This window comes from Geotrypetes seraphini, chromosome 1, assembly GCF_902459505.1.
Source record: "Geotrypetes seraphini chromosome 1, aGeoSer1.1, whole genome shotgun sequence".
In the NCBI taxonomy this organism is placed as follows: domain Eukaryota; kingdom Metazoa; phylum Chordata; class Amphibia; order Gymnophiona; family Dermophiidae; genus Geotrypetes; species Geotrypetes seraphini.
In genome coordinates, this window is record NC_047084.1 from 521287969 (window position 1) to 521315294 (window position 27326).

General features: G+C 40.9%; 1 protein-coding gene across 3 annotated transcripts in view; it reads right to left on the reverse strand.

Annotated features, from left to right (window-relative positions):
* MEGF10 (multiple EGF like domains 10) overlaps nt 1-27326 on the reverse strand; it is a 252373-nt gene that overhangs the window by 51394 nt on the left and 173653 nt on the right. For all 3 annotated transcript variants that reach the window (XM_033928980.1, XM_033928978.1, XM_033928979.1), the window contains exons 13-15: nt 23849-23951; nt 5871-6017; nt 4243-4377 (exon numbers count right to left, since the gene is read on the reverse strand). In XM_033928980.1, coding sequence (XP_033784871.1) covers nt 4243-4377; nt 5871-6017; nt 23849-23951 — 385 coding nt within the window. The remainder of the gene's footprint in view (nt 1-4242; nt 4378-5870; nt 6018-23848; nt 23952-27326) is intronic.

The window sequence follows — 27326 nt, forward strand, 5'->3', positions numbered from 1 at the left end:
TGCATGGAGCACAACTTTCATGCTCCTGGAGTCTGGAAAAAAGTGGTGGAACTGCATTCCAGGCAGTTTACTCCAAACTTAAGCCCTGCTGATATATCTGAGAAAGGTCTTAACCTCTTTAGACATATTTTCTTCTACTTGATAGTCTGCCAGCCATATTTCTTTCTTGATTTCGTTGATTATATAAGGCAATCTTTTCTGAGGTCCTCTTGTTTTGTTCTTCTGTATTTTTTGAATGCTGCCTCTTCTGCCTATACTTTTTGAGCCACTTGTTTAGAAAATATCATTTACATTTTTTATACAAAGATCTGTTGCCATATTATTTACAGCTGCTTTCATTTGAGACCACTGTCTTTCCACTCCTCCTATGTCTACCCATCCCATCAGCTCCATCTTCACTTTCTTCCCCATTCTAAAATCAGCATGTCTGAAATCCAGTGTTTGAGTTTTGTGCGTCTGTATTCTACTTTAGCTCTTATATTAAACCTTATTGTGTAATGATCACTATTGCCTAGGTCAGTGTTTCGCAAACTTCTGGAAACTGAGGCACACTATACCCTGTGCCGCAGCTGGAGGGCATCTGGAAATGCGTGACTATCGATGCGATGACATCACATGCATGTGTGATATCATCACATCAACATCCATGCATGTGCGAAGGCCCTCCAGATGAGCCGCCCATGGGGGGGTTGCAAGAGGAGAGGTGCCTGTGAAGAGGAGGTGCCGGCTGACCGCCTATAGAACATACCTCTCGCTGCGAGAGGCACGTCCTATAGGCAGTCAGTTGGTGCCGGCTCCACTCCTCCTCACCAGCATCTCGCGGCACACCTGGAATCTTGCTGCAGTATATTAGTATTGCACACAGATTGCGATACACTGGCCTAGGTGAACACCCACCCAGACATTAGAAACACTTTCTCCATTTGGGAGCACTACTGTAGATCCAGCGTCACCCCCTTCCTTTCAGGCTTCCATCACCATTTATCTGAGCAAAGCATTTTACAGGCACCTACAATCACTCTGTTTCTTTACGATTCTGCCGATGGGATGTTCCAAGCCACATCAGGCAAGCTGAAATCTCCAAGCAACAGCATCTACTACTACTGTTTATCACTTCTATAGCACTGCTAGACTTATGCAGTGCTGTACATTAAACATGTAAGAGACTATCCCTGATCAATAGAGCTTACAATCTAATTAAAACAGGCAAACAGTACAAATAGGGGTTAGAGAATTTTTCATCTCCCCTTAAGAACATAAGAATTGCCACTGCTGGGTCAGACCAGTGGTCCATCATGCCCAGCAGTCAGCTAATGCGGCAGCCCTCTGGTCAAAGACCAGCACCCTAACTGAGACTAGCCCTACCAGCGCACGTTCTTGTTCAGCAGGAACTTGTCTAACTTTGTCTTGAATCCTTGGAGGGTGTTTTCCCCTATAACAGCCTCTGGAAGAGCGTTCCAGCTTTCTACCACTCTCTGGGTGAAGAACTTCCTTATGTTTGTACGGAATCTATCCCCTTTCAACTTTAGAGAGTGCCCTCTCGTTCCCCCTACCTTGGACAACCTTACCAGCTTATGGATATTTTCAATCAGATCCTTGTCCAGCTTCTCCATTTGTGCTGTCAGTCTGTAGACGACACATGTACCATCTTCTTTTTCCAGATGATCCATATCGCTTCCTCTGTTCCCCAGGCTCCCTGTATTGCAGCCACTTTGATATTTCTTTTTCACATACACTGTTGCTCCGCTACCCCTTCAGCCTTCCCAATTCTTCCTAAACATATATGCCTCAAAAAAGAAAAAAAAACTCTACTCTTCAAAAAATACATTAAACCTCTATAACAGAACCAGAACCGCCCCAAGCTACACCCAAAACACTATCTACACAGCAAATCAAAAAAATATTCAAAACACTCATTAGGCATTTACTATTATCATGACAATTCTCATGTAATCCACCGAATGTATTTCATAGCATCATGACAATTCTTGTGTAATCCGCCTTGAAGTGTGAGGTAACGGTGGAATAGAAATCACTAATGTAATATAATGTAATGGTTGTGTCTCATTCATGGGAATTATTGAACCCGTGGTTTAATTTTAAGGTGTTGTTTTTAATCGCAATTATTTTAATAAACTTTGCCTGTATCATTGTACATGTTACTGCAGTTCTCCTTGTTTTGTTTTTTTAATTTAATTTAATCTAATTCTTATATACCGCTAATAACCGTGAGGTTTCTAAGCAGTTTACAAAAATGATGCATTAAAAGATACAATAAATAAAAATAAATAAGATAGGTACTTGGAAATTCCCTAACTGTCCCAAAGGCTCACAATCTAACTAAAGTACCTGAAAAAACAATTTATGAAAAGTAAATATAAAAATATAAAGACAGAGGTAGAGAGAGAAATGAATATTCCAACAAGATGGCGGCCAATTAGGTCATCTTCTGTGCTGTCTCCCTTGTCCTGCTTTTGTTTTTGTTTTATTTTGCCTTTGTTGATTTTTTTCTTTTAAATTTCTTTTTTGTTGTTTTTTTGTTCTGTCTCTGCTGTTTTCATTTGGGACTTCCAGTCTCGTTGGTGTTTGCTTCTTTTGAGCTCACCTACTGATTTCCAGTTTGACAGTTGCTCCAGTGATAACACGATCCAAAACATTGTCTTGCCTCTCCAAAAGGACTTGGCAAATGTTGACTCTCCTTTGTTGTGTTCATCGGTGAGCTCCTTCAGGACCATTTTTGCACATACCTTTCTCAAGCCACGATTTTTCAGTTCAGATTTTCCTGTTTACTTGGTCTGCTATGCTTCTCATAGTTAATCAATGATTTTGAAGCACAATTCGACAAATTTTTGCAATGTTTTTGTCAGTTAGTCTCATTACTGGTCACCCTGACCTTTCTTCATCAGTGACACTTTCTCTCCCCTCAGAAAAACGTTTAATCCATTTGTACACTGCCGTTTTCTTCATTGCATTATCCCCATAAACTTGGACTAACATGTCCCTGATTCTACTTCCACTCTTGCCAAGTATAACAAGAAATGTGGTGTTTGCTCGTTGCTCTAATTCAAGCTCTGACATTCTCGTGACAACACACAAAAACACACAACAACAACAATAAATGCCACTCAGCAAGACACCATCACACGTCAACACGAACTCAGATGTGAGACACTGATATACCAAGGTTATGAGTTGTTTGTACAGTGCCTCCAATGTAAGCACACAGAGGCAAGTTCGTGAACTTAATTGTCAGTCCTTGTATGTATATGCAAATATATCCAATAATAAAAATTCTCAATTCGATAACAATGTAGCCAGTGATTGAATGAAAGTATTAATAACTCCTGCGTGAATATATCCCACCAGAATATTATAAGCGTATATGCGAGCCCTCAGTTAAATTGGGACATTCTGAAAAATTAGGGTCATCTGAACCAATGTAGCTCCTTGTCAAGTTCCCACGTGAACTAGGCACCAATACATCAACGAGCTCCACTTTGTATTATTGGGTTTTTGAGTTTTTCTATTATAATTTGGTTTTGCTTGTTCACACATATGTCATTATAATGGACACATAAGTGTTAATGGGTACTTTATATAATTAACCTTCACATGAATATTTTTACATAAATCAATCCCAGACTCTCTTTTTTTTTTAAAGTTTAGATGACTTAGATATGCGCAGGAATTGTCCAAAGACTTTTAATGGAGATGAGGTGGGTATAAAACAGCTTGTTTTGGTCTGTGTCTCAACCTTTCAGTCACCTCTGCATTCTCCCCATGTACAGAAAACATAAATAAAGGGGTGGCTTGTGGAAGGTGTGGAGGAATGTGAAGCTACTTGCAGATACTTACTACTACTACTTATCACTTATAGAGCACTGAAAGGCGTACGCAGGGCTGTACATTTTGACATTTATAGACAGTCCCTTCTTAGAAGAGCTTACAATCTAATTTGGACAGACAGACGTGACATAGAGGGTAGGGATGCAGAACCCCAAGGTGAGGGGAGTTAGGAGTCGAAATTGGAGGGCCAGCCATATATTGGAAAGTTAGTTAGGTGCCATTGACTGGTGTTCGAGTCCTAGCAACTTGATAAATTACAGATCTAAAAAGAAATCAGTTTAGTGCTAGTTTGGTAAGGTCCCCCAGCATCCAACCCATGGTTGTTGGAAATGCCATACTCAAATATAGAAATAAACATATATAGTTCAGCTATTAAAGGGTCCTTTTACGTCTTACCTTCATTGCAGAGTGCTCCTGTAAATCCTGGTAGACAATCACACTGCCCAGTCACATGATGGCAGGGGCCATTGCTATGGACACACTGTGGACACGCCTGACTACAGCGATGCCCATAGAATCCAGGAGAGCAGACTGCAATTGGAAAACATAGCAAGGTCATGTGAGGAGTGGCTCACCTTTATGTAAGGAACCTATCAAAGCATTTACCAACTAGGTTAGCCCTACAATATAGAAATATCTAGGAATAATTTGAATGCAATTTTCTAAGTTAGAAACAAGAATAGTATCTTTTTAACATGCTTAGCAAGCATGTCCTATGAATAAAATAAGTCAAATGGTCACTATTAGAAGATTAGTCGTAATATAGGCACACCAAAGCTGAGCACTCTCATTTTTTACATCACCCTACTGCAAGAGCAGCATGTTGGTGGGTTGGCATTATTTTCATCAAAATGTGATGATGTGAAAAATTAAATATGAAATCTTAATATAGAAAATAATTTTGAGTTGATTTAGAATCATGGGAAACGTTTTAAGATATTTTAATGGTTTGTTTATTACAAAATTATTCTGAAAGTGACATTAGGTGGCTTAAAGTGACTATGGAGGTGCGATTTTGTGCCAATTTTCTAGAGGCCAATAGGCACCTTGAAACTCAGTTAAAAACATTGTTTAAACAACTTTTTTTAACTGAGCTTGGGCGCCTACAAGCACCTAAAAAACTGGCACTATTTAGAGAATCCGGGCCTTAATGTCTGTTAAATAGGTGGTGTTGAGGGCTCATGCGCTAATGGCCATATGCTAATTTGCAATTTGTACATGGCTGTTAATGGGAAAAGGCAATATCAGCCATTTTAGAGCCATGCTAAAAAGTTGCCTCAGCGTGTGGGAAACTCACATGCTAAAAAACAGCATTGGCCACTTTTTGGCGTAGCTTAATAAAGGACCCCCCAACTGTTTTCATTGGAAGTCTTCTGTTTTATAGAATGGCAAAGCAACGGCCATTGGTGCTGAAATGGTGATCTAATGATATGGGTGAAGTTTAAATCTGGGCACTATAGAAAAGGAAAATATCACAAAAAATACGATAAATTCTTTAATATAATTTGACTTAACGCAGAGGGATTTTTTCTTCTCAATTCTTTAATATAATTTGACCTAACTTGCTACAACTTTGATTCTGACAGGAATCATTTCATTGTTTGCATGGCAGTGTGTGAGTGGTCAGAGAAATGAACAGATGGGAAGGAATAAAGCAATGAGGTCACATTTTAAGCATTCTCTCTCTCCCTCATCCATTCTGCCCTCCTTGTCACTAAAGTCTCTCTTTCCCCCCTCCTCTTTAATTTTTTCTGAACCCTCTCCCATTCCGCTTTCTTTTGCTTCCCCTCATTCTCCTCTTATTCCCCTTCTCCTCGCTCTTCCTGACTTTTTCTTTCTTTTAATCAGGTCTGATTTGCTGCCGCTTTTTTTTTTTCTTATTTTAGTAGGTGAAATCTATGGATATGTAGCCTAAACATTTTCATAAATTAACCTTACTATATAAATACTTTTTATTGTACAGTAAAACATTACCAACTCTCAAAGGAAGAGTGGTTCAAACAGACATTGTACAGGGTCCATACTTCTCTGGCATGTAGTGCCTCTGTAGCCTGGTGCACATTCACAGATTCCATCATCAGGTGAGCAGGAGGCTCCGTTTTGGCAGTTACAGGACAACGAGCAGTTGGGGCCCCATTGGCCTTCAGGACAGATGCTGTCACAGTGCATACCTGCAAAGAGACCACACACAGGATTACCATTAGACACTGGCCACAGCCAGATACACACACACCTGAGACACACTTTTCACAGTTCTGGCCCCCCTGGACCAGCCGGTAATTTTTGGTCATTAAAAGCCGGCATATCATTTGGAAGATTCACCCAGTGATGATAGAAAATCACCTGGAGTGCTCATTTAAATATTAACAATTCCATTTTACTACCATTTTAATAGTAATGACCTCGTTGTACTACATTTGCATGGCAGAGTCGGAGGCTGCTAGGAAGCTCGGAAAAGACCACGTTGAGCCTTTTTTGAAAATCAGCAGGTAAAATACTTGCACGCTAAACCGGTTTAGCGAATATCATTAAATGCACAGTGAGTTTTGAGAATCTGGCCCAGGACATTCATGAAATAACGCCTCATGTCCTACCCTGGAAAACTGTGAGATACCACAAAGCTGGAAAACTGTGAGATACCACAAAGCTAGCCATTTTAAACTTGTGTACTGCCACTTACAACAGAGTTACTATTTCTTATGATGTGCACTGCAATCCATTTTACGAAAATGCTAGCTGAAAGCTGAAATCGGAATGATTGATGGTATCCTTTAGTTGTGTCACCCACATTTTCTGTAGAAAGTGTGGTTTCATAGTGCATCTTTTCATCTTAATAACACTTTGAAATCTAGATCTTAGTTAATTAAAACAAAGAGGTGATTATGAAAAGAGAGAGGCATGACAATACCCGTGTGACACACTCTAGAGCAGTGGTTCCCAACCCTGTCCTGGAGGACCACCAGGCCGGTCGGGTTTTCAGGATAGCCCTAATGAATATGCATGAGAGAGATCTGCATATAATCGAGGTGCCAGGCATGCAAATCTGCTCCATGCATATTCATTAGGGCTATCCTGAAAACCCGACCAGCCTGGTAGTCCTCCAGGACAGGGTTGGGAACCACTGCTCTAGATAACCAGTATAATCCAGTGCATTCACCCTTCATAGATATTGTACCAATTTTTCTAAAGTCAGTGCCATTTCTCCTTTTCTCCTAAAAATAAATCATATCTTGTGGCCTAAATGCCAAAGACAGATTACAGCAATATAGAAAAGAAAAAGATCTGGCATATACCGGTAAGGAAAATATCCAATTACAACACAAAAAGATGAGCATTCGTTTCTTCTTTGAATCATGTGCTTTGGTAGCAAATGCTGTGCATTGCTATCAGAGGACCTGGGTTCACACGATTTTTCATTATCCCAGTTAAAGGCTGCCAATTTTAAAAATACTATCAACGGGGTTTTTTTTCCTATCAAGCAGCTTCTTGGGATAAGGATCTTAAGCTAATGATATTGACCTCTACTTCTTATCAACATTTTAGGAAACAATTGAAAACATACTTGCTTTCTACATTTTTAGGGAATTGAAATATTTTATTCAACTCTTTATTTAACTTTTCTAAACTGCATAGAACTTAACGGCATAGAAATCTATTTTTATGTTATGTTATGTTCAAATTTGGATCAGGTTTCTGCTACATAGAAGCTCTGCAGAAGTAGTATTCAGAGCATCTGCCATGGAGTAGGGGAGAGATGCTTACTTTTCATTAAAGAATAGGCTCCAAATAAGCATACTGTATACAAAATGGAAACTTAGCTCTGCTATCATTTCTTCTACTTCAGAGATCCTCTGTGCCTGTCTCAAGCTTTCGTGAATTGAAAACACAGTCCTTGTCTTCATCTCCTTCATTGGGAGACTGTTCAATGCATCTACCAAACTGTCCATAAAATAGTATTTTCATACCTTACTCCTGGGTCTATTTCCCTTTCACCATCATCATATACCCCCTCATTTCAGAGCTTTATTTCAAATGTAAGAAGCCATGTTTCTGAGCATTTATGCCACACAAGTATTTAAATATCTCTTCTTCCACCTTTCAAAGTATGCATACTGAGGAGATCTTTAAGTCTGTCTCCATATGCTTTATCATAAAGACCACTGACCATTTATAAACTACCCTGTGGAGCAGCAAAATCTTGTTTATACATTTTTGAAGGTGCAGTCTCAAGCACTGCATTACAGTCTCTTTATAGAACTGACCTCTCAGGGCTTCTTTTAAAAAGCCGCATTAGGGCCTTAAAGCGCAGAATAGGCAGTAGATTTCCGGCTAGCGTGTGCTAATCCAGTGCTTGCGTTAAAACCGCTAGTGCGGCTTTGTAAAAGGAGCCCTCAATGATTAAGCCATTTATAAGCTGATGTGAACATTGATATTGAGTTGTTTTGCCTCTATGTCTGAACACATCTCCATTATAATTCAACATGCTCTATTGCATATAATGGTAGCATCTAGTGCACTTCTATCACAGAGATTTGTTTGATCATTTAAATGTTCAAAACATTTTTACAAGAATTTTCTTTTTTTTCCTAAAAGTTTGGTTTTGGTTTGCATGCTTATTAACACTAGTCTGTAGCCTAATGACTGTGGCTGTTTGTAGTACAATTTGCTCTTCACCATTGGCTTTGTTCTTTGGCCTTTCCAGTAGGACATATATTAGAGTACAGGGAATTGGTATGATCCATTTATCAAACTACCCCTTTAGAAGTTATGAATATGGATTATTCCTGCAATGACAGGTAGAGATATCTAAAGATTTTTTTTTGCTAGAAAAACTTAAGGAGAGGAGTTCTATGCGGTAATATTAAAAAGGGAGTAGATTAGCTTATCAAGGACCATTCCCTCTGGAGTCCAGCCCAGAGGATGGCTATAATATGGGCAGACTTAATCTGTAAGGTGGGAGAGAGGAGTTATGGTAAGAGAATTTAAATATCTCCATGGCATAAACGCACAGGAGGCAAGTCTCTTTCAACTGAAAGGAAGCAGGGGGGCATAGGATGAAGAAAAAGAGGGCATAGGATGAGGCAGGGGTCATAGGATGAAGATGAAAGAGGACACACTCGAAAACAAGTAACTCGAAAACAAGTAACCCTCGGATTCTATAAATGTTACCCAGATTTGAGTGTGCTCCCGAGATGTGCACAACTTCATTGGCCAAAGAGCTGTTAACCATCAATAATTGGATGCAAACAACCAATTATTAACTACTACTAATCATTTCTTTAGTGCTCTTAAACATATGTAGCACTGTACACATTATATGCAGGTGCATTCTCTGCCCCTAGTGGGCTTACAATCTTAAGTTTTTTTGTACCTGGGGCAATAGATGGTTAAGTAACTTGTCCAGGGTTACACAAGAGCTGTAGTGGGAATTGAACGCAGTTACCCAGGATCTCAATCTGTTGCACTATCCATTAGGCTACTCCTCCACTCTCTTAAGTTGCTCTGGCATCAAGGATCAGCACAAGCCCCACATTTGTTTTTCAAATGCTGAAGTTTAAATTTGAGTATTGTATACAACTGTTGACTCCTTTACTGGAAGCACCAGCAGTATTATATTATGACAGAGCGGGCAGTAATCTAATCTAAGGCTGTGCTTCTTTAAATGAATGATGCTGTTGCTACAATGCAGCCTAGAAACAGACCCCGTCAGCTTTATAAAGTAAAGATCTGCTGAGGAGTATCTACTAGTCCAGAGACTCAAGATAAGATTGGTTAGTTTAAAAATCCTGTGACCCTCCTTTTAATGAATCCCATCCATGTCAGCTAGATACTGTCTGGATGGTAACTCAATTTCAAACTGCCCCCAACACATATCATCCCTTTCTGATCGCTCCCCAGTCCCCAAACACATACACATTACCTGTAAAAATTCTTGTCAGTAGGGAAGACTCAGGAACAGTGAGTAGGTGAGGTCTAAAGATAGGTTTCCCCCTGGACATGGCACCATGAGTCCAGGAAAGATAAGATGGAGTCTTCTGCATGTAGCACTACAATTCCTTGGGTTAAGCTCTCCAGTGTTACCAACCATCAAAACTTAGCTTCCTGAAACCCAGAACCTAGGATGGGGTATACCACCTACCAGGGAAGCCCTGTCAGAAAGGCAGAGCAGATGAATTCACAGGAGCATACCAAGAACACCCTAGGAAGTTGCAAAGCTGGAACTCAGCAGCAGCATCGTACCAGGGACTGCATGAGTGGTGCAGCCACATAAGGTGCAAATATGAAGACATTCAAACACTGCTCCCAGCCCATGGTCTCCTCCCATTGATGGTAGCAAAACAGGCAAGGAGGTAAGTACTAGTGGGCAAAGCACACAGGGTGCAACTATACCTCGGTATAGTCCTGATCATCAGGTACTAGGTAGAAGGTTAAGACTTCTGCAGGGAATCAAGGATGCATGAAGAGAATCAAAGCACTAACCAACATTGGAAAGTTGAAGACATGTCACTTGTAAGGAAACCAGTGATTGAATTTATATAGCAGTCTAGCAGGAAACAAAAGTTGAAATGAATAAACATGTCTGCCCAGTGCCAAAATTCAAAATATTACAGAGAGCTCACTGAGATTCATCAAGCCTGATGACTATTATCTGATGCTGCTCATAGATGTTGGCACTAAATTCTGCTAGGTACCCTTCCAAACGTATCAAAAGTGACTTTGTGGCTCTGGGAGAGAAGGTAAAGCAGTCAGGTACACAGATGGTGTTGTCGTTGATCCTCCCTGTCAAGGGTAAAGGCCAAGGCACAGAAGCTCGCATCCTGGAGATGAATTTATGGCTACAAGGATGGTGTCGAGAGCATTTTGGCTTCCTGGACCAAGGGATGAGTTTCCAAAGGTTGCTGAACAGGGATGGTGTGCATCTATCAAAGAAGGGAAGAAGTATCTCCAGCAGTAAACTGACTAACCTACTAAAGAGGGCTTTAAACTAGAATTGTTGGAGCAGGTAAGAATAAGCCCTTAGGTAAGGTTTTCTGTAATATCGCTTTCTGTATACAGCCTCTTCTTCTGTAAACCGCTCTGAACTTTTTGTGGTATAGCGGTATATAAAAATTAAGTTATTATGATTATTATTATTATTATTAATAAAGCAGTATACACTAATGCTTGAAGTATGGGAAACATGGTTTTGGATCTAGAGTCTGAGAGTTGGATTTAGTGGCAATCACAGAGACGTGGTTCATGGAGAACCATGACTGGGATAAAGTTATACTGGGCTGTAATCTGTTTAGGAAAGACAGGGTAGGAAGAGAAGGAAGGGGAGTGGTGTTATATGTTACAGATCATTTTAAAATCATAGATTTGCAGTATCTACAGGGTAAGGAAGAGGCACTGTGGGTCAAACTGGAAAGCGGTAGTGGAAAATATATTTACATTGGCCTCCTTCACAGACAGAAGTGAACAGAGATTTAATAGAAGACATTCAAAATATAGCTGTAAAAGGTGAAGTACTACTAATAGGCTATTTTAATATGCCAGACGTTGATTGGGGTATCCCTATTGTGGGATTTCAAAGAAGTAGGAAGACTCTAAATTCTTTATACGGAGAACTGTTCCAGCTTGTTGGTAATGGAACCCACTCAGAATGGAACTATACAGGACTTAAGAGCTTACAAACAGGGAAAGTGTTTCTGATTTTATATTGGGTGATTATTTTGCATGCAGTGATCATTACATGGTGTGGTTTAATATTAAGACAGGTATAGAGAGGTCTCATTTGAAAGTGAAGGTTCTAGACTTTAATAAAAACTAATTTTGCTCAAATGGGAGATTATATCATGGAACTGTTGTTTGGATGGGGATATCTGGAAGGAGTAGGAAAGCAGTGGACAAAATTAAAAGGAGCTATTGTAAGGGTAACAAGCCATCTTGTCAGGAAAATAAAAGAAAAAGAAGGCCACTTTGGTTTTCAAAGGTAATGGTTGAAAAGGTAAGGAAAAAGAGGTTAGCCTTCATAAACTACAAAAGATCGCAGAAAGTGGAAGTTAGCCAACAATATCAAGAAAAATTAATAGAGGCTGTTTGAATAGTCAGAAAAGCAAAGATGCAAATGGAAGAAAAAATAGCCGACATAGTAAAATGGGGACACAAGACATTTTTTGGATATATTAGTGATAGGAGGAAGTACAAGAATGGCATTGTGAGCCTGAAAGGTGAAGGGGAAGAATATATAAAGGTTGAAAAAGATAAGGCTGAATTGCTTAACATACATTTCTGTTCTGTCTTCACAGCTGAAGTGCTGGGAACAAGACTGCAGAAGACAAAAGCAAAAAGAGATGGAGGTGTGGTAGATCTTGATCAATTTTCAGAGAATTGTGTTCGTGGGGAGCTAACTAAAGGTAAGCAAAGCGATGGGACCGATGGTGACCATATCTGAGTGAACTGAAGGAACTTAGAGAACTACTGGCGGCTCAGCTGGCTGACTTTTTAAATTCTTCTCTAGAGTCGGGAGTAGAAATGGAGGACTGGAGAAGGGTGGATGTGGTCCCTCTCCACAAAAGTGGAACTAAGGAAGAAGTAGGAAACTACAGGTCCATAAGTCTGACTTCTGTGGTAAGTAAATTCATGGAAACTCTTTTAAAACAGAGAATAGTGGAGTTTCTGGAATCTAGTGGATTACAGGACCCAAGGCAAAATGGATTCACTAGGAGAAAGTTCTTGTCAGACAAATCTGATCAATTTCTTTGACTGGGTGACCAGAGAATTGGATAGACGGAGTGCGCTAGATTTTAACTGTTCCATATAGACGTCTAATAAATAGAGTGCCCTTGGTATGGTTCCCAAAGTGACAGACTGGGTCAGGAATTGGTTGAGTGGAAGGCAACAGAGGGTAGTGGTCAATGGAGATCACTCTAAGGAAAGGAATGTTATCAGTGGTGTGTCTCAAGGTTCAGTTCTTGGGCCTGTTCTTTTTTAACAGTTTTGTAAGTGATAAGATTTGCCTCTTTGCAAATGATACCAAAATCTGCAATAGAGTACACACATCTGAAGGTGTGGATAACATGAGGAAGAACCTCATAAAGCTTAAGGAATGGTCTGAAATTTGGCAGTTAGGAATTAATGCTAAAAAATGCAAGGTCAATCATTTGGGCTGCAAAAACCTGAGTGAATGGTACAGTTTAGGGAGTTAAGAACTTTTATGCACGAAAGAGGAGTGGAACTTGAGTGTGATAGTATGTGATGATCTTAAGGTGGCCAAACAGGTTGAAAAGACAATGGCAAAAGCTAGAAGGATGTTTGATGGCCAGTAAGAAAAAGGAAGTATTGATGCCTCTGTATAAGTCTCTGGTGAGACCTCATTTAGAATATTGTATACAATTCCGGAGACTGCCCCTTCAAAAATATATAAACAGGTTGGATTCAGTCCAGAGGAAGGCACTAAAATGGTCAGTAGTCTACGTCATAAGGTGCATGGGGACAGACTCAAAGATCTCAATATGTATACTTTGGAGGAAAGGCGGGTGAGGGGAGATATGACAGAGGCATTTGAATACCTAAGTAGCATAAATACAAGATGTAAGTCTCTTTCAATTGAAAAGAAACTCCAGAGTGAGAAGGCATGGTATGAAGTTAAGAATTGATAGACTCAAAAGTAATCTAAGGAGATACTTTTTTACAGAAAGGGTGGTAGAGGTGGTGGAGACAAAGACAGTGTCTGAATTAAAGAAAGTATGGGACAGACACATGGGATCTTTTAGGGAGAGGAAGAAATAGTGAATGCTGTAGATGGGCAGGCTGGATGGGCCATTTGGCTTTCATCTGCCAGGTAAGAACTAGAAGTTCATCTGTGTACAACTCTCCCAGATGCTGAGCCCACTGGAAATTGAACCTTACACCACTCTCTTCTGACTCCCCTTCATGTACATCATCCTTGGCAATAAGAAGACAGACAACTACACACAATTAGTAGAGAATATGCTCTTTCATTTCAACAGTTCATTATCTGCACAGTCACTTAGATCGCTTTCCAGAGAACCTTGGTGACTTAAGTAAAGAGCGAGGTGAAAGATTTCACCAAGACATAAAAACAATGGAAGCCAGATACCAAGGAAGATGGGATACACACACAATGGCAGACTATTGTTGGAATCTTATGCAGGATTGTCCTGGCAGATCCCACTCTCAGAAGTCTTACAAAAGGAGCTTCTTGTGTGTCAAATGGAAAGTTTGTATTATAAACTTGTGCTTTTGGTTTGAAATAAGTAGATTTTCATGTTGTACACTTTCCTTTTAATTTTTAATATGTTTCCTTCATGCTTTTTCCTTTTCCCAAGGTTAATGAGAGGAGGGAAGAGACTTTTGGGGGTAGCTGCAGACTGGGTTGAAGTAGGGATTGGTATTTTTTACAATTTTTTTAAATGGTTTATGTAAGTTGTGTGGATATATATAGTTTATATATCACATAGAAGGAAACAGAGTTTGTATTAAAATATATATCTAAGATGTAATAAATAAATTTAAGCCAGGAAGACTTTCTGATAGATATCTGTGTCTGTTTTGAGACCGATAAGAAAATCTGTGAAGGAATGTTTTTGCTGGTCCTGTGCATAAAGAGCTCTTTGAGGCCCTTCACAAGTTGCTAGGCAATAGCTGAATGGCCAGGACAAAACTCCAGTTAAAGAGCTCTGATGAAATGCTCTTGCATTTAATGTTTGGGGCCTCACAACTGAATCAGCATTCACTCAGCATGCATAGCCACATGAATGAGATAAATAACTCTATCCGACAAGTCTGGTTGCAATGTTTATATTATCTGTATGTTTTTTTTAATGCATTGACCTAAATGTTCTACTCTGAAAGTAAGACAGATTTTTTTTTTAGTCAAAATGTTCCCAGCTTCCCTTGATCCATCTTGGTCTTTATTTAATGGGTAATTTTCATCTCCAAGTTCCCTTGGCACTTTGCTCAGAATCAGACAAAAAAGTGAAATCATGTTATGATTCTGACTAACACAATATTTCAGCAACGGGTCATTTTCAAATTAAGGCCAGAGCACCTAATTTACAGGTCTTTTTACAAAAATGCACTGCCAAGCAGCACGTGTTAAATGCAGAGCTACCCACTCTGTTTCTATGAACGGCTTTGGCATTAAGTGTACGCTGCCCAGCAATGTACATTTTTTTAAAGCCCATTCTTAGCTAGATAGATTTTGACCTGCTAAATGAAGCACATTTTCAGTCAAACTTAGGCTCCTTGGTTTTCATCTGTTAATGAACTGAAACCTAGCCATTCTGGGTTGAAAATAAATCAATAGCTTGTTTATTCTGTCCTTTACAGAATCCTCACCCCAACAATTTGGTTATCTTCTTTCCATCAGCCTTATCCACAAACTCTTCTGCCCCAAACTTAGAAACCTATCTAAGGGTTCCTTTTACTAAACTGTGGTAGAGTGCCTTACAGCGGCTCAGTGAGGTAAATGCTCCGATGCTCATTCAATTCCTATGAGCATTGGAGCATTTATCTCACTGGACCGTGGTAAGAAGCTCTACCACGGTTTAGCAAAAGCCAGCGTAAATAATTCTCCCAACCTAGCGGCCTAGATCTTTAAAAATAAAAAGATACCTGTAGCCCTGGCACTGACCCCACTCCTGGTATTCTAGTGACTCCTCTGACTGAGTGTCAGCACTGTCCAAAACTCCTCTCCTACACACCTGATCTCTAATAAATACAAGATACACAGAAACATCCATCTTTTTGAACCTCTGATAAGCTGACTCTATCCTTTCTATCACTGAAAGGAGTAAAATACAAATCAACCACTGCAAATCTTTCAACTATCAAACTACAAAAAATCTAGAATTCACTTTCCATTAAATCTAGAATTCACTTTCCATTAAAACTTCGCAACATACCTAACTTCACCCAATTTTGAAAAAAAAACTGAAAACATGGCTCTTCCATATGTTTTTTTATCAAAGAATTCAGTTTAACTTGAACTCTCATTGTATGTTAGGATTCCGTAGTCTTTAGAAACTTATGTCAGGATTTAAAAAACAAAACAAAACCAACAACCCAAACTAGTTCTGAAGTTGCAATGTAGTCCACTATTATGTATACTATTAATTTAGAAAAAAAAACCTCCCCAAGACCGTTCAAAAAGTTTTGGGGATTAATAGTATTGATTTTTCACCCCCTTTCCTCCTTTTGATTTTGTGGTCCACTATTATGTAACACAAGAGCTATTGTTGATATCACATTTTATTTTCCCACTATGTAACAAATGTATAATTGATTGTAACCTGCCATGAACTTCACCCTGGTGAGGATTTGGCAGGATATAAGACCGCGCATATGATAGCAAAAGTCCTCAAGCAAAGCCAGCAGGATACAGTCTTACTTCCTGATGGCAATGCATGGTATCAAAGCAATATTGAAACTGAGCTAACAGGAGCAAGGCCAACCCTACCATGAGGCAGTCTACGTATTTGTCTGGGGTGGCAGACTTTGGGAGGTGGCAGTGCAGTGCTGGCACAGTCAGCAAGACAGCGGTAAAGCAGTGCTTTGTCAACAGCAGTGTTGTGGCAGTGGGCCTTTGATAGGGTTAACAGATTTCACAAAGTAAAAACATGTGGCCCTGCCCACAGCAACATCCCGCTCCACCCCAGTCCCGTCCTGTTCCACCCCCCAGCCTCTCCATCCCCACCCCACACAAACCTCTTAAGCTCGTGGCTGTCTGGGAAGGCCACTGAGCATGCGCGGATGTGACCCAATGATGTCGCACACATGCGTGTCATTGCATCACATCCGTGCATGCTTGGAGGCCCTCCCAGACACAGCCCCGAGCTGAAAACCCATACAAACTCCTTCCTGGTTAGAAAGAAGTCCGGACACCCGGACAGTCCTCTAAAAAGAGGACATGTCTGGGTAAATCCAGACGTCTGGTAACCCTAGCCTTTGAGCACATGTGCACATACATTCTCAAGGTCTGTAGTGTCCCATCCCCTCCAACAGAAAGTTTGTGTTACAGGAGGCAGCATCCAGCAGGCCATCAGTGTTGCCATGCTGCCTTTCCTTTTGATGCAGGTTTGATGCAGGGGGCAGTGTCAGCAGATGTAGAAAGGGGAAGGGAAGAGGGGAGAAATTCTGCACAGCTGGGGGGGGTATAGGAATGGAGAGAGATGCAGGACATTTGGGGGGAGGGAGAAATGGGGAGATATTGGACATGATGGGGGGTGAAAGAAAAGGAAGTGATGGACTCTGGGGGGGGGGGGAAGCGAAGAAGAAGAAGAAAGATGCTGGATTCCTGGTTGAGAATAGTTCACCTTGTTACATATGCTTCAAACTTTCTCCTTGAGAGGAGCTACATTTTATTTATTTATTTACTTGAAACGTGCAAGGAGATACTGGACAAGAGGAAAAGAGATAAAGAAGGGTAGGGAAATACTGGACACCTGTGGGGAGTAGAGAATGAAAAGGAAATAAAGATATGATGCTGGATTATGGAGAAGCGAACGGCTAAATATTTGTCTAGGGTAGGGTTGCCAGATTTCCCTTTTGGAAAATCCGGACTCCCTAGCCCCGCCCCCAGGCCTGCCTAGATACGCCCATCCTCACCCTAATTTTACCCTAGCCCCGCCCCGCTGCCTGCTCTTGTTGGGCAGGGAGGAAGTCCGCGCATGTGCGGATGCTACATGATGACATCACATGCACATGACATCATCACGTAATGGTCATGCATGCACAGACTTCCTCCCTGCCTGACACAGCTTTTCAAAACCCGGACAAAGTGTGGGGTTTTGAAAAGACATCTGGACTGCCAGATATGTCCTGAAAAGGAGGACATGACCAGGAAATCCAGACGGTTGGTAACCCTAGTCGAGGGTGTCAAAGCCCCTTCGATCAGTCCTTGTAGAAAGTAGGCCTGTGCCTCCTATTGGCTTTATTTTAGGTACTTTTAGGTAGGGGGAGGTGTCTGCATTGGTAGGATGCTGTCCTGGAGCTGTATCTTTTCTTAAAGCAGGCAGGAAGGAAGGGGTGGACCACTGGCTCCAGATAAAAGCATAGCTAGTTATATTTAAGCTCCCTATACCAATATCTAGGTTTGGCCAGCTGAGTTAACCAACTAGTGCTTAAAAATTAGCACTTGGCTACATTTAGCAACTGAAATTCTGGGCATCTAGTGAAACAAGAAACCTAAATTCATCTACCTATCTTTGGTAAATGTTCAAAGTCTTTGAGCTAGCTAGTTAAATTCTTACTGTTATAACTGTGATCTCTCATCAATTGTCCTGGGCACCAGCTAAGCTCTTTGATTAGTGTATCTTGACTAGGATCCACAAAACAGTATTCTATTTTTTGAGCTGGGCATAGTTGGGGCCAGATTAAATCCTGGTAGGCCAAAGGATATTTTTCCACAGGCACCTTTTGTCTCACTCTTATCAAATAAGCAGTTGGCAGTCTCTGTGGTTAACTTCAATTTGTTTTACTAACAGCTCAATAAACACAGTTCAAAACAGGTGACTTCATATTTATAGTTCAAAAATATCCAGAACAGTTTATCCCCCAATTTCTTCCTTTCAAAATCACAGTTCAAAAGGGGGGGAAAAATAACACTCCAATGGGCAGTCTAGATGGGCTATTTGGCCTTTATCTGCCATCATGTTTCTAATCCAGTTTCATTGCAGTAGATTTAAAACAAACAGGAGAAAATATTTCTTCACACAATGTGTGATTAAACTTTGGAACTCATTGCCAGAGAATGTGGTGAAATCAGTTAGTTTAGCCAGGTTTAAAAAAGGCTTGGATAATTTCCTAAAAGAGAAGCCTATAGGCCATTATTGAGATGGCATAAAATCTGTTTTACTACTTGGGATCTAGCTAGGTACTTGGGACCTGGGCTGGTCATTGATGGAAACAGGATACTGGGCTTGATGGACCTTCGGCCTGTTTCAGTATGATAATTCTTATGGTCTTAGGAAACAGCATATGGTAATTGCCATCCTATTCTCTTACATTCCAGAGTCTGATGCTCACAATGTCCTCAATTGTCCCTGCCAAGAACAGGGAACTCTCACTGTCTCACCATAAATGAAGCATGCCTGCTCCCACTTCTCCAACTTGGGGTGTCTTGTCCCCCCAGGTACTCCTTTTCACTCCCAAGCTGGGAACACTGTTACAGGAACCCACTGCTGCATGGCAGGGGCTTTAATAATAATAATTTAATAATCATTTATTTCTTATATACCGCTATACCGTGAAGTTCAAAGCGGTTTAAACACCATACACACAAACCTCTCCTGTCATGGCTCCCAGGGCATATGATGCTAGGGTCTCAGCGGAGGTGGGAAAACAAAGATCTCTATTGCCCTGATACAATCCCTTTTATTATTTTCTTGGCCCTGCCCATATGGGCTGGCCCTCCTTAAACCATCCATCAGGTTGGACCTTTCAGCCCTCCTTGGTTCAGTGATGACCCTGAAAATCCTTCCTCCTACCACTTAAGGCAGGGACAGTTTTAGAGGGATCACACAATGATCCCTTTGGAATTCCTCCCCTAACTGTGTCTCCAGCATCTTTGAAACTGAAAGCTGGTAATAAAAATAAAATATAGGTATTCAAACAATGGTTTTATTGTGTTTGCATTGGTTGCCAATTGAGTAGAAAATCTACTTTAAATTACTTTGGTTTCTAAGGACTTGTGTGATTATACTCCACCTTGTATTACTGCAGCTTTAAAAATTTTTGTGTTCTTTTCACTTTGCTGATAAGGGGCTACTTGATGTACCCTGATTTAGACAGATTAGGTTTGATGTCTTTCGTGATTCTCTTTTTATGGTGACAGAACCAATTCTCAGGAAGGTCTTTCCACAGTATGTACATTCTAATTGGCATGCACCTAATTGTAAGCTCATCTTTTTCAGCAAGCTTTTCCTCAGGATTCCTAGACCACAGTAACGTTTATAATCCATGATGGAGTTTTGCATTACCAGTACTATTAATCTATAGCCTGTGTTTTATTAGTTTTGGTTGATTCGGTTATGTACCCAGATTTTGAAATAGTGTAGGTTATAAGAATTTTAAAATAAATAAATAAAATGTAGTTGCTCTCATACAGAAACTCCCTCAAATTACAAAGAATAAAATAATTTTATTTTGTTTTATGTCTTGGCAGTGTTTTATCAAATATGTATAACAACCACAACAAAACAGTAACATGGGGACAAATGGTGTTATGTGTGTGTATGTGGGGGGGGGGGGGGCAACCCTCTCACTTTCCAAGTATCACAACCTTTGATAATACCTTACAATTGAAAGAGGTATATTTGAATGTTAGGTGCAGGAAAGCAATGAACACAGTAGTGTTTTGGAGACCCGCTGTATGCACATCTATGTAAATTAATCTCATGCATATTCATTAGGGTAGGCCTGAAAATCCAATTGGCTAGGTGCTCCTCCAAGAACAGGTTAGGAAGTACCATTCTAATGAGTAAAAAGGAAAAAAGGGCTTAGATCTTTAAAATCCAAAGCTCCCCGACTTAGAATAAATGAATACTATTAAGTAATGTTAATATATCAGTGCTGCAGAAGTTTCTTTTTATTCAAATGACAACATGTTATTAAGAGCGGGCAAAATATGTTTGTGTCTCATTGCTGAAGAGAAACCAGGAAGCAGATGTGGCAAAAGGACTGAGACGTAACCACATATCCAACCAGAAATATTTATTCACTGACCCGACACAGCTGTGTTTCAACACAATACCTGTGGTCAGAGGTCATAGCCCACAATACCAAGTTCTCCTTAATGCTGCAAAGAAGAAGTGCTCCAAAGTTCGCTGCTGTCTAAAACAAAGTGACAGTTAGATCAGTGGCGTACCAAGGGGGGGGTGGGGGGGAGGTCCGCCCCGGGTGCCAGCCCTGAGGGGGTGTTCCCGGCCTTGCCGCTCAGTCCCCCCTCCCAGGCCCCGAAGGACCGCTCGCCCCACTGACCTTCCAGCACACCTATGAAGCAGCCCGCAGCAGGATCGCGACATCAGCAATCCCTGAGCTGCTTGGGCGCTGCTTCCTGTGCCGCGGTCCCGCCCCTCCTCTGACGGCATGAAAATCGAATTGAAAAACCAATTCAATAGGCTGAATCGAATCGAAATTTTTTTTTCCTGAATCTGGCAGCATTAGTTTGCGCTACTGTCTTAGACTTTAGGACCTGGGATTGGGGAGAGATGGCATCCTCAGTACTTTATAATGCAAGTGAAACGAGGATTTGGTCAGACTTTTGAAGGGTCTGCAGAAAAAAAATATTGTATAGGCCGGGGACATGAGACAGCAAGAAATGGGAATTTTTCTTCCTTCTATTTTTGTGAATGGAAAGGCTGAGGATGTCAGAGAGTTCAGTTAAAATATGTGCTTTATAAGAAAATATAATAATGTGTTTTATAAAGTTTATAGCATAGCTGGCCTACCCAGTGAGGTGTTCCTAGTGGTGGTGGCGGCAGCGTGTCAATGTGTTGAGAGGAAGAGGTGGTCTGGGAAATTCTGCTGAGCAAACTCCGGGCCCATTTCCACCCCCCAGTTAGTCCACTCCACTCAACTGGTTCACACACTGAGTGGGTCTTTGGGTGTTATTTTGGAATCTCTTCCAGTGGTTTATCAGTATCTCCTTCTGGTCCAAGGAAGGAAACTTTGTTATCCTTAGCATTGACCTACAGAATATGTTTGTACAGCACTGCTTGTGTGGCATTAGGCTATGTAGTGATCGAAAGAAATAAACAGACCTTTGCACATTTTTGCACTATATGGTGGGTGTATGAGGAGATTCACATTTCCTGCACAGCTAAGTCCATGTGAAGTTACCTTGTGCTGTATTTGACATCTAGCAAGGTCTCTGTTTGAAAGGAAAATCTAAACTTAAAAATGAAGTGGCCAGAAGTTATAGTAAAAGCAGATAGTGTAGCTGGTTTTAAGAAAGATTTGGACAAATTTCTGGAGGAAAGGGACACGACATTGAAGGCGTCAGCACAGTGCGCCACAGCCTCGAGGAAAGCAAACCAAATGCTAGGTATCATTAAGAAGGGTATCTCGACCAGAACGAAGGAAGTCATCCTGCCACTGTACCGGGCTATGGTGCGCCCCCATCTGGAATACTGTGTACAGTACTGGTCACCGTACCTCAAAAAGGACATGGCAATGCTTGAGGGAGTCCAGAGAAGAGCAACTAAACTGATTAAGGGTATGGAAAACCTTACATACACTGACAGACTGAAAAAGCTGGGGCTGTTCTCCCTGGAGAAGCGGAGACTCAGGAGACATGATAGAGACCTTCAAGATCCTGAGGGGCATCGAAAAGGTTGACAAGGACAGATTTTTCAATTTGAAAGAAACCACAAAAACAAGGGGCCACTCGATGAAATTGAAGGGGGACAGGTTTAGAACAAACGCAAGGAAATTTTTTTTCACACAGAGGGTGGTGGACACATGGAACACCCTTCCGGAAGCCGTGATAGGAAATAGCACAGTACAGGGTTTCAAGGAAGACCTGGATAGGTTCCTGGAGGACAAAGGGATTGAGGGGTACAGATAAGAGCAGTGGAAGGTTTAGAGATAAATGTAGAGGTAGGTATAAAATTAGTCAGGGACTGCTGCTCAGGCAATATGCCTGATGGGCCGCCGCGTGAGCGGACCGCTGGGCGGGATGGACCTCTGGTCTGCCCTGGCGGAGGCGACTACTTATGTTCTTATCTGTTATTAAGACATGGGGGAAGTGTCTGCTTGCCCTGGATCGGTAGCATGGAATGTTGCTACTCTTTGGGTTTTGACCAGGTATTAGTGTCCTGGATTGGCTACCATGAAAATGGGCTACTGGGCATGATGGACCATTGGTCTGACCCAGTTAGGCTATTCTTATGTTATGTTCTCATCTGTAGGGGCCTTTGTTTTCACTTTTTATTTTAATGTATTTTTTTTCTGGGAACTTATCAATGTTTTTTTATAATGGAAGAGAATTAATGTGTGTGGGATGAGGGGGTAACTAATTTCTTCAGCTAAATAATTCAATCCACCTCAAACAGACATAGGAGAACTCACGCACCATTCACACACCCTCCAACCAAAAACGTCGAAAGAAAAAAACTGTTCGACAACCTCCTAGCCATTCGAGCTGCAACACTCGACCCCCAACTCTACAACCAATTGACATCGACCATAGACTGCAAAACCTTAAAAAAAAAATAAAAACCTTTCTATTCAAAAAACACATAAAACCGAACTAACACAATCAGAACTGTCCCAAACATCACCTGCAACTACTCCATATGTACTTCTGATGTCATGACAATTCAGACATAATTTATGTTATGTTATGTTTGGAATATAAGAAAATTTTCACTGCCTGTTCTATTTTGTCCATTTATTACGTTTCATGGTCATTACAAAAAATATTTTTTTCCATGGGGGGGGGGTGTCAAAAAATGATGGGCCCCGGGTGCCACATACCCTAGGTACGCCACTGAGTTAGATCCAAAGATTTCTCTTTCGATCTATGGTTACGCCTCCGTTCTTTGACTATCTTCGCTTCCTGGTTTATCTGGTGTATTCTACTGAGGTCTCTCTGTTGTGTTGCTGTTTGTGTCTCATTACTTAGGGTTGCCAGATTTTCCAAGTGGAAAATCCAGACCCCCCTAGACCCACCCCCAGGCCTGCTCAGTTCTGCCCATCCAGCCCTAATCCCACCCACCCCCAGTCCCACCCTAGACCTGCCCCCGCTGACTGCTCTAGCCGGGTAGGGAGGAAGTCCGTTCATGCGCAGACTTCCTCCCGGCCCGATGCGATTTGAGGAGGCTTTTCAAAACCCGGACAAAATGCCGGGTTTTGAAAAGCCGTCCAGACCCCCAGACATGTCCTCAAAAGGAGGACCATGTCCAAGGAAATCCGGACGTCTGGTAACCCTAGCATTGCTGATCAATAGCACTTTAGGAGAGCACTGCCCTTATGTTCCCACTGTCCTCCAGTTTACCTGCCCATCCTGCAAGGCAGCGACAGTAGCCGGAGATTGGATGGCATCCATCTGCATGGCTGCAGTCACATCGTTCAGCGCAGTTTATTCCATAAGTTCCATCCTGCCAGAAGAGCCAGAATTCAGAACTTAAGTCAAAATGGAAACAGTGACATAAATGAAATCTCTGCCAGTCTTTTTAATTCAGCTCAGTGGGAACAGCTGCTTCTGAACTGACATCAAAATCAAACATTTCTTTTTGGTCTCTATGCAACTACAGATTTTAAGCAGCAAAAATTAGGAGTGAAATAGATCATTTGGTTTGATTTGGACCAAGCAGGTTGAAAGGCAGGGCATTTACTTCCACAAATTCCTTGTTTCACTGCTTAAAATGTTAGTATCTTTGTTGTTTATTTGTTGTTATTTAAGTTAAAAAAACAAACAAACAAACAAAAAAAAAAAACACATTTAAGGTTTTTTGATTATTGGGCAAAATTTCCTGATGGACAGAATCTTCATCAGCATTAAGGACTTGATTCATCTATTTCTTTTTCCATAGACAGAGAATGGGGAAAAAAAGTTTTATGGAATCAGGACCACAGCAGAGGCAACACCAACCCAAAAAAATAAATAAAACAGTGCAGAGCCTGTGGATGTGCCCCACCCCTCCTCCTGCAGAGTCTACTGTTACCATGGAAACTATAAGGCGCAGGGCTGTTTCAGGCCTGTGTTAACTCCAGTGATGTCTCCAAGTTGATATTACAGGCAGCGGCTCATGATGACAACAGAATGAAACTTTCAAAATCTGGCAATGGCTAAGCTGCCTATATCTAAATCTGGGTCTACTTGTAGCACAGAAATATGACATACAACAAAGATGATGTATTCATCTAAATTCCTCTAAGTGAAATTGAAAGGAAAATGCAATAGCAGTATCATCATGCTGTATTGAGAGATCACAGCAACTTTTTTTTTTTTTTTTTTTTTTTTTTTTGGAGACAGGAAGAAGTGGGGTTTGTTCATACCCCTATCTCCCTGCTAGGCAGGTTTGTAGTGAGGCCTATTATGACTGAGGATGGGGGTCTATCCTTGCTGGAGGGGGGAAAAAGGGAGACTGTTCACTCTTCCAGTAGAGTGAAGAAGGATTGGAAGGGGGCGCTGTTGCAAAGGATGGGAGGGGATCAGAAGGTGGGAGCATTCTCAAGCCTTCCCTGTACCACCAATATTCAGACTGATGTCTGATTAGCCTCACTATATGATATTAGGCCAGTCTTGTTTCTGTCCTAACTGTATGCAGTAACCCAGCCTGTTAGCAGATTGAATATTCAGCTAGGCCACCACTCCATCTTAATTCCAACCCTGACCCACCCCTTAACCTCAATGGTTAGGGGATAGGCAACTACTGGGAAAATTCATCAGCACTGTCTAATTAAGTGCTGCTGAATATCCCCACTTAGCCCTGAACAAGCAATTTTAAATAACTAGGAGCCTTGAGAGGAATAGTCTAATAGTGCAGTGGCTGAGAACCTGGGAAACTGGGTTTGATTCCCACTGCAGCTCCTTCTGATTCTGAGCAAATCACTTAACCCTCCTTTGCCCAGGTACAAAATACGTACCTGGATATAATATGAAAACCATTTTGATTGTAACCATAGAAAGGTGATATCAAATCCCATCCCCATAAATCTCTTTGAATATCTATCCCTATAAATTTTGTGTGGTAAATGTAGGAAATGCCCATGGCCCACCCATGTCTACGCCCCCTTGCAGTTACACACTAGAACTCTTATGTGCCAAGTTACAGAATAACGTCTCAGTGCATTTATACATGTATTTGTCATTAACCACCATTTTGGTGAGTTAACTACCATTGTATCATGGAATTCACCCAGCAAATGGGCACCTAACTTTTGATACTTTATATAGAATGAGGGGGATTTTGTCCTCCTGAAAAAATAAAAAGTGAACACAATTTCATACATGAAGTGGTTTGTGTGTTTTAAAAATTAGTAGGCCAATATTCTAACACCACACTCCCCCCACCCCTTTTATCAAGCCGCAAATGCCAAACTACCCATTCTAATCCTCTGGGTGGCTCAACATTTAGATTGTGCTGCTTGGCAGTGCAGCTTGATAAAAGGTGTGTGTATGGGGGGGGGGGGGGGAGGCGCAGTATTTTTTAAAATACTGGACATAGTGTCTAAATATATTCTTCATATTAAGTGCCATTATCCAGATAACAAGTAGCTCTAAATATACTGTACAGGGTGAGGCAAAATAAGTAACCCCCTACAGTTTTTGGCAGTTTTCTCAGCAACTGCTTTGAATTTCAATGAGAAATTTTTTGTACTTATTTAGTCACCATATTTACATATTATTATTAAACAACATGTAATTATCTTATGCTATATTGATGTTACTGACATTTTAGCATTTCTACCTAGTAATTTTTGTGCATTAAAAACGCTTGAGCTAAAAACAGAGAAAAATAATATCATTCAAACAATAGAATTAGCAATGTGTCAGAATTTTGTAGTTACTGTGAAAACTCTAAAGCCTCCTTGTGAAAGCAGTTTCTAGCACGGGGAGCTGCGCTGAATGGCCCGTGCTGCTCCCGACGCTCATTGAGTTCCTATGAGCATCGGCAGCAGCATGGGCCATTCAGCGTGGCTCCCCGTGCTAGAAACTGATATTGCAGTTTTATAAAAGAGGGGATAAGTGTCCCATCGTCATCCACCCCCTTTCCCCCCCCCCCCCCCCCCCCCCGCCACACACATCCAGCTTTAACACAGGCCTTCAGTATCTTGGGAAGTTCTTAAAAGCCTTGTCAATTGTCCTGTGATAGGTTATCCTAGATCATCTCCAACATCTTGCCCATGATTGCCATTCTGTTCCGAAATGCTTTTAAAGAAATTATCTAAATTATCAAATACAAATTATTTAAAATCAATTTATTGCTTACACAAAAGTGTGTATCACTGTGATGCTGTTAATAAGCTGGTACCCTGGATTTTCAAATAATTGTAGTTTTACAGTTCAAGTTTCAAGTTTATTTAAATTTTGATTTACCACTCCATTTTAAATCTGAGTATACAATACAAAAATCCCTTGGTGGTCACACTAAAAAGTCTATAGCCTCACCATGCTTAAAGATAATCACATTCCACTCAACATATAAATGTAGATAGTAAAAACCAAAGAAGCTGTGAAATTTCCCATTGAAATTCCAATCGGATGCTGATAAAACAGTAAAAATAAAAAAAATTGGGGGGGGGGGTTATTTTTTTCTCTCTCTCTCTCACTCTGTACATGGACAGTGGTGACTGCTGATGAACTATGGATAACAAAAGAAACAACCAAAAAGCAGTAAAGTCAATAGGTTCTAAGGGTGGTATCTTGGACAAAAACGTGTGAGCAGAGTAAAACACCCTCAACTATGGATAACAGCAGTATTCAGCCTCTATCCCTATAGCTATGTAAAGCTGAAATGACCTATTTG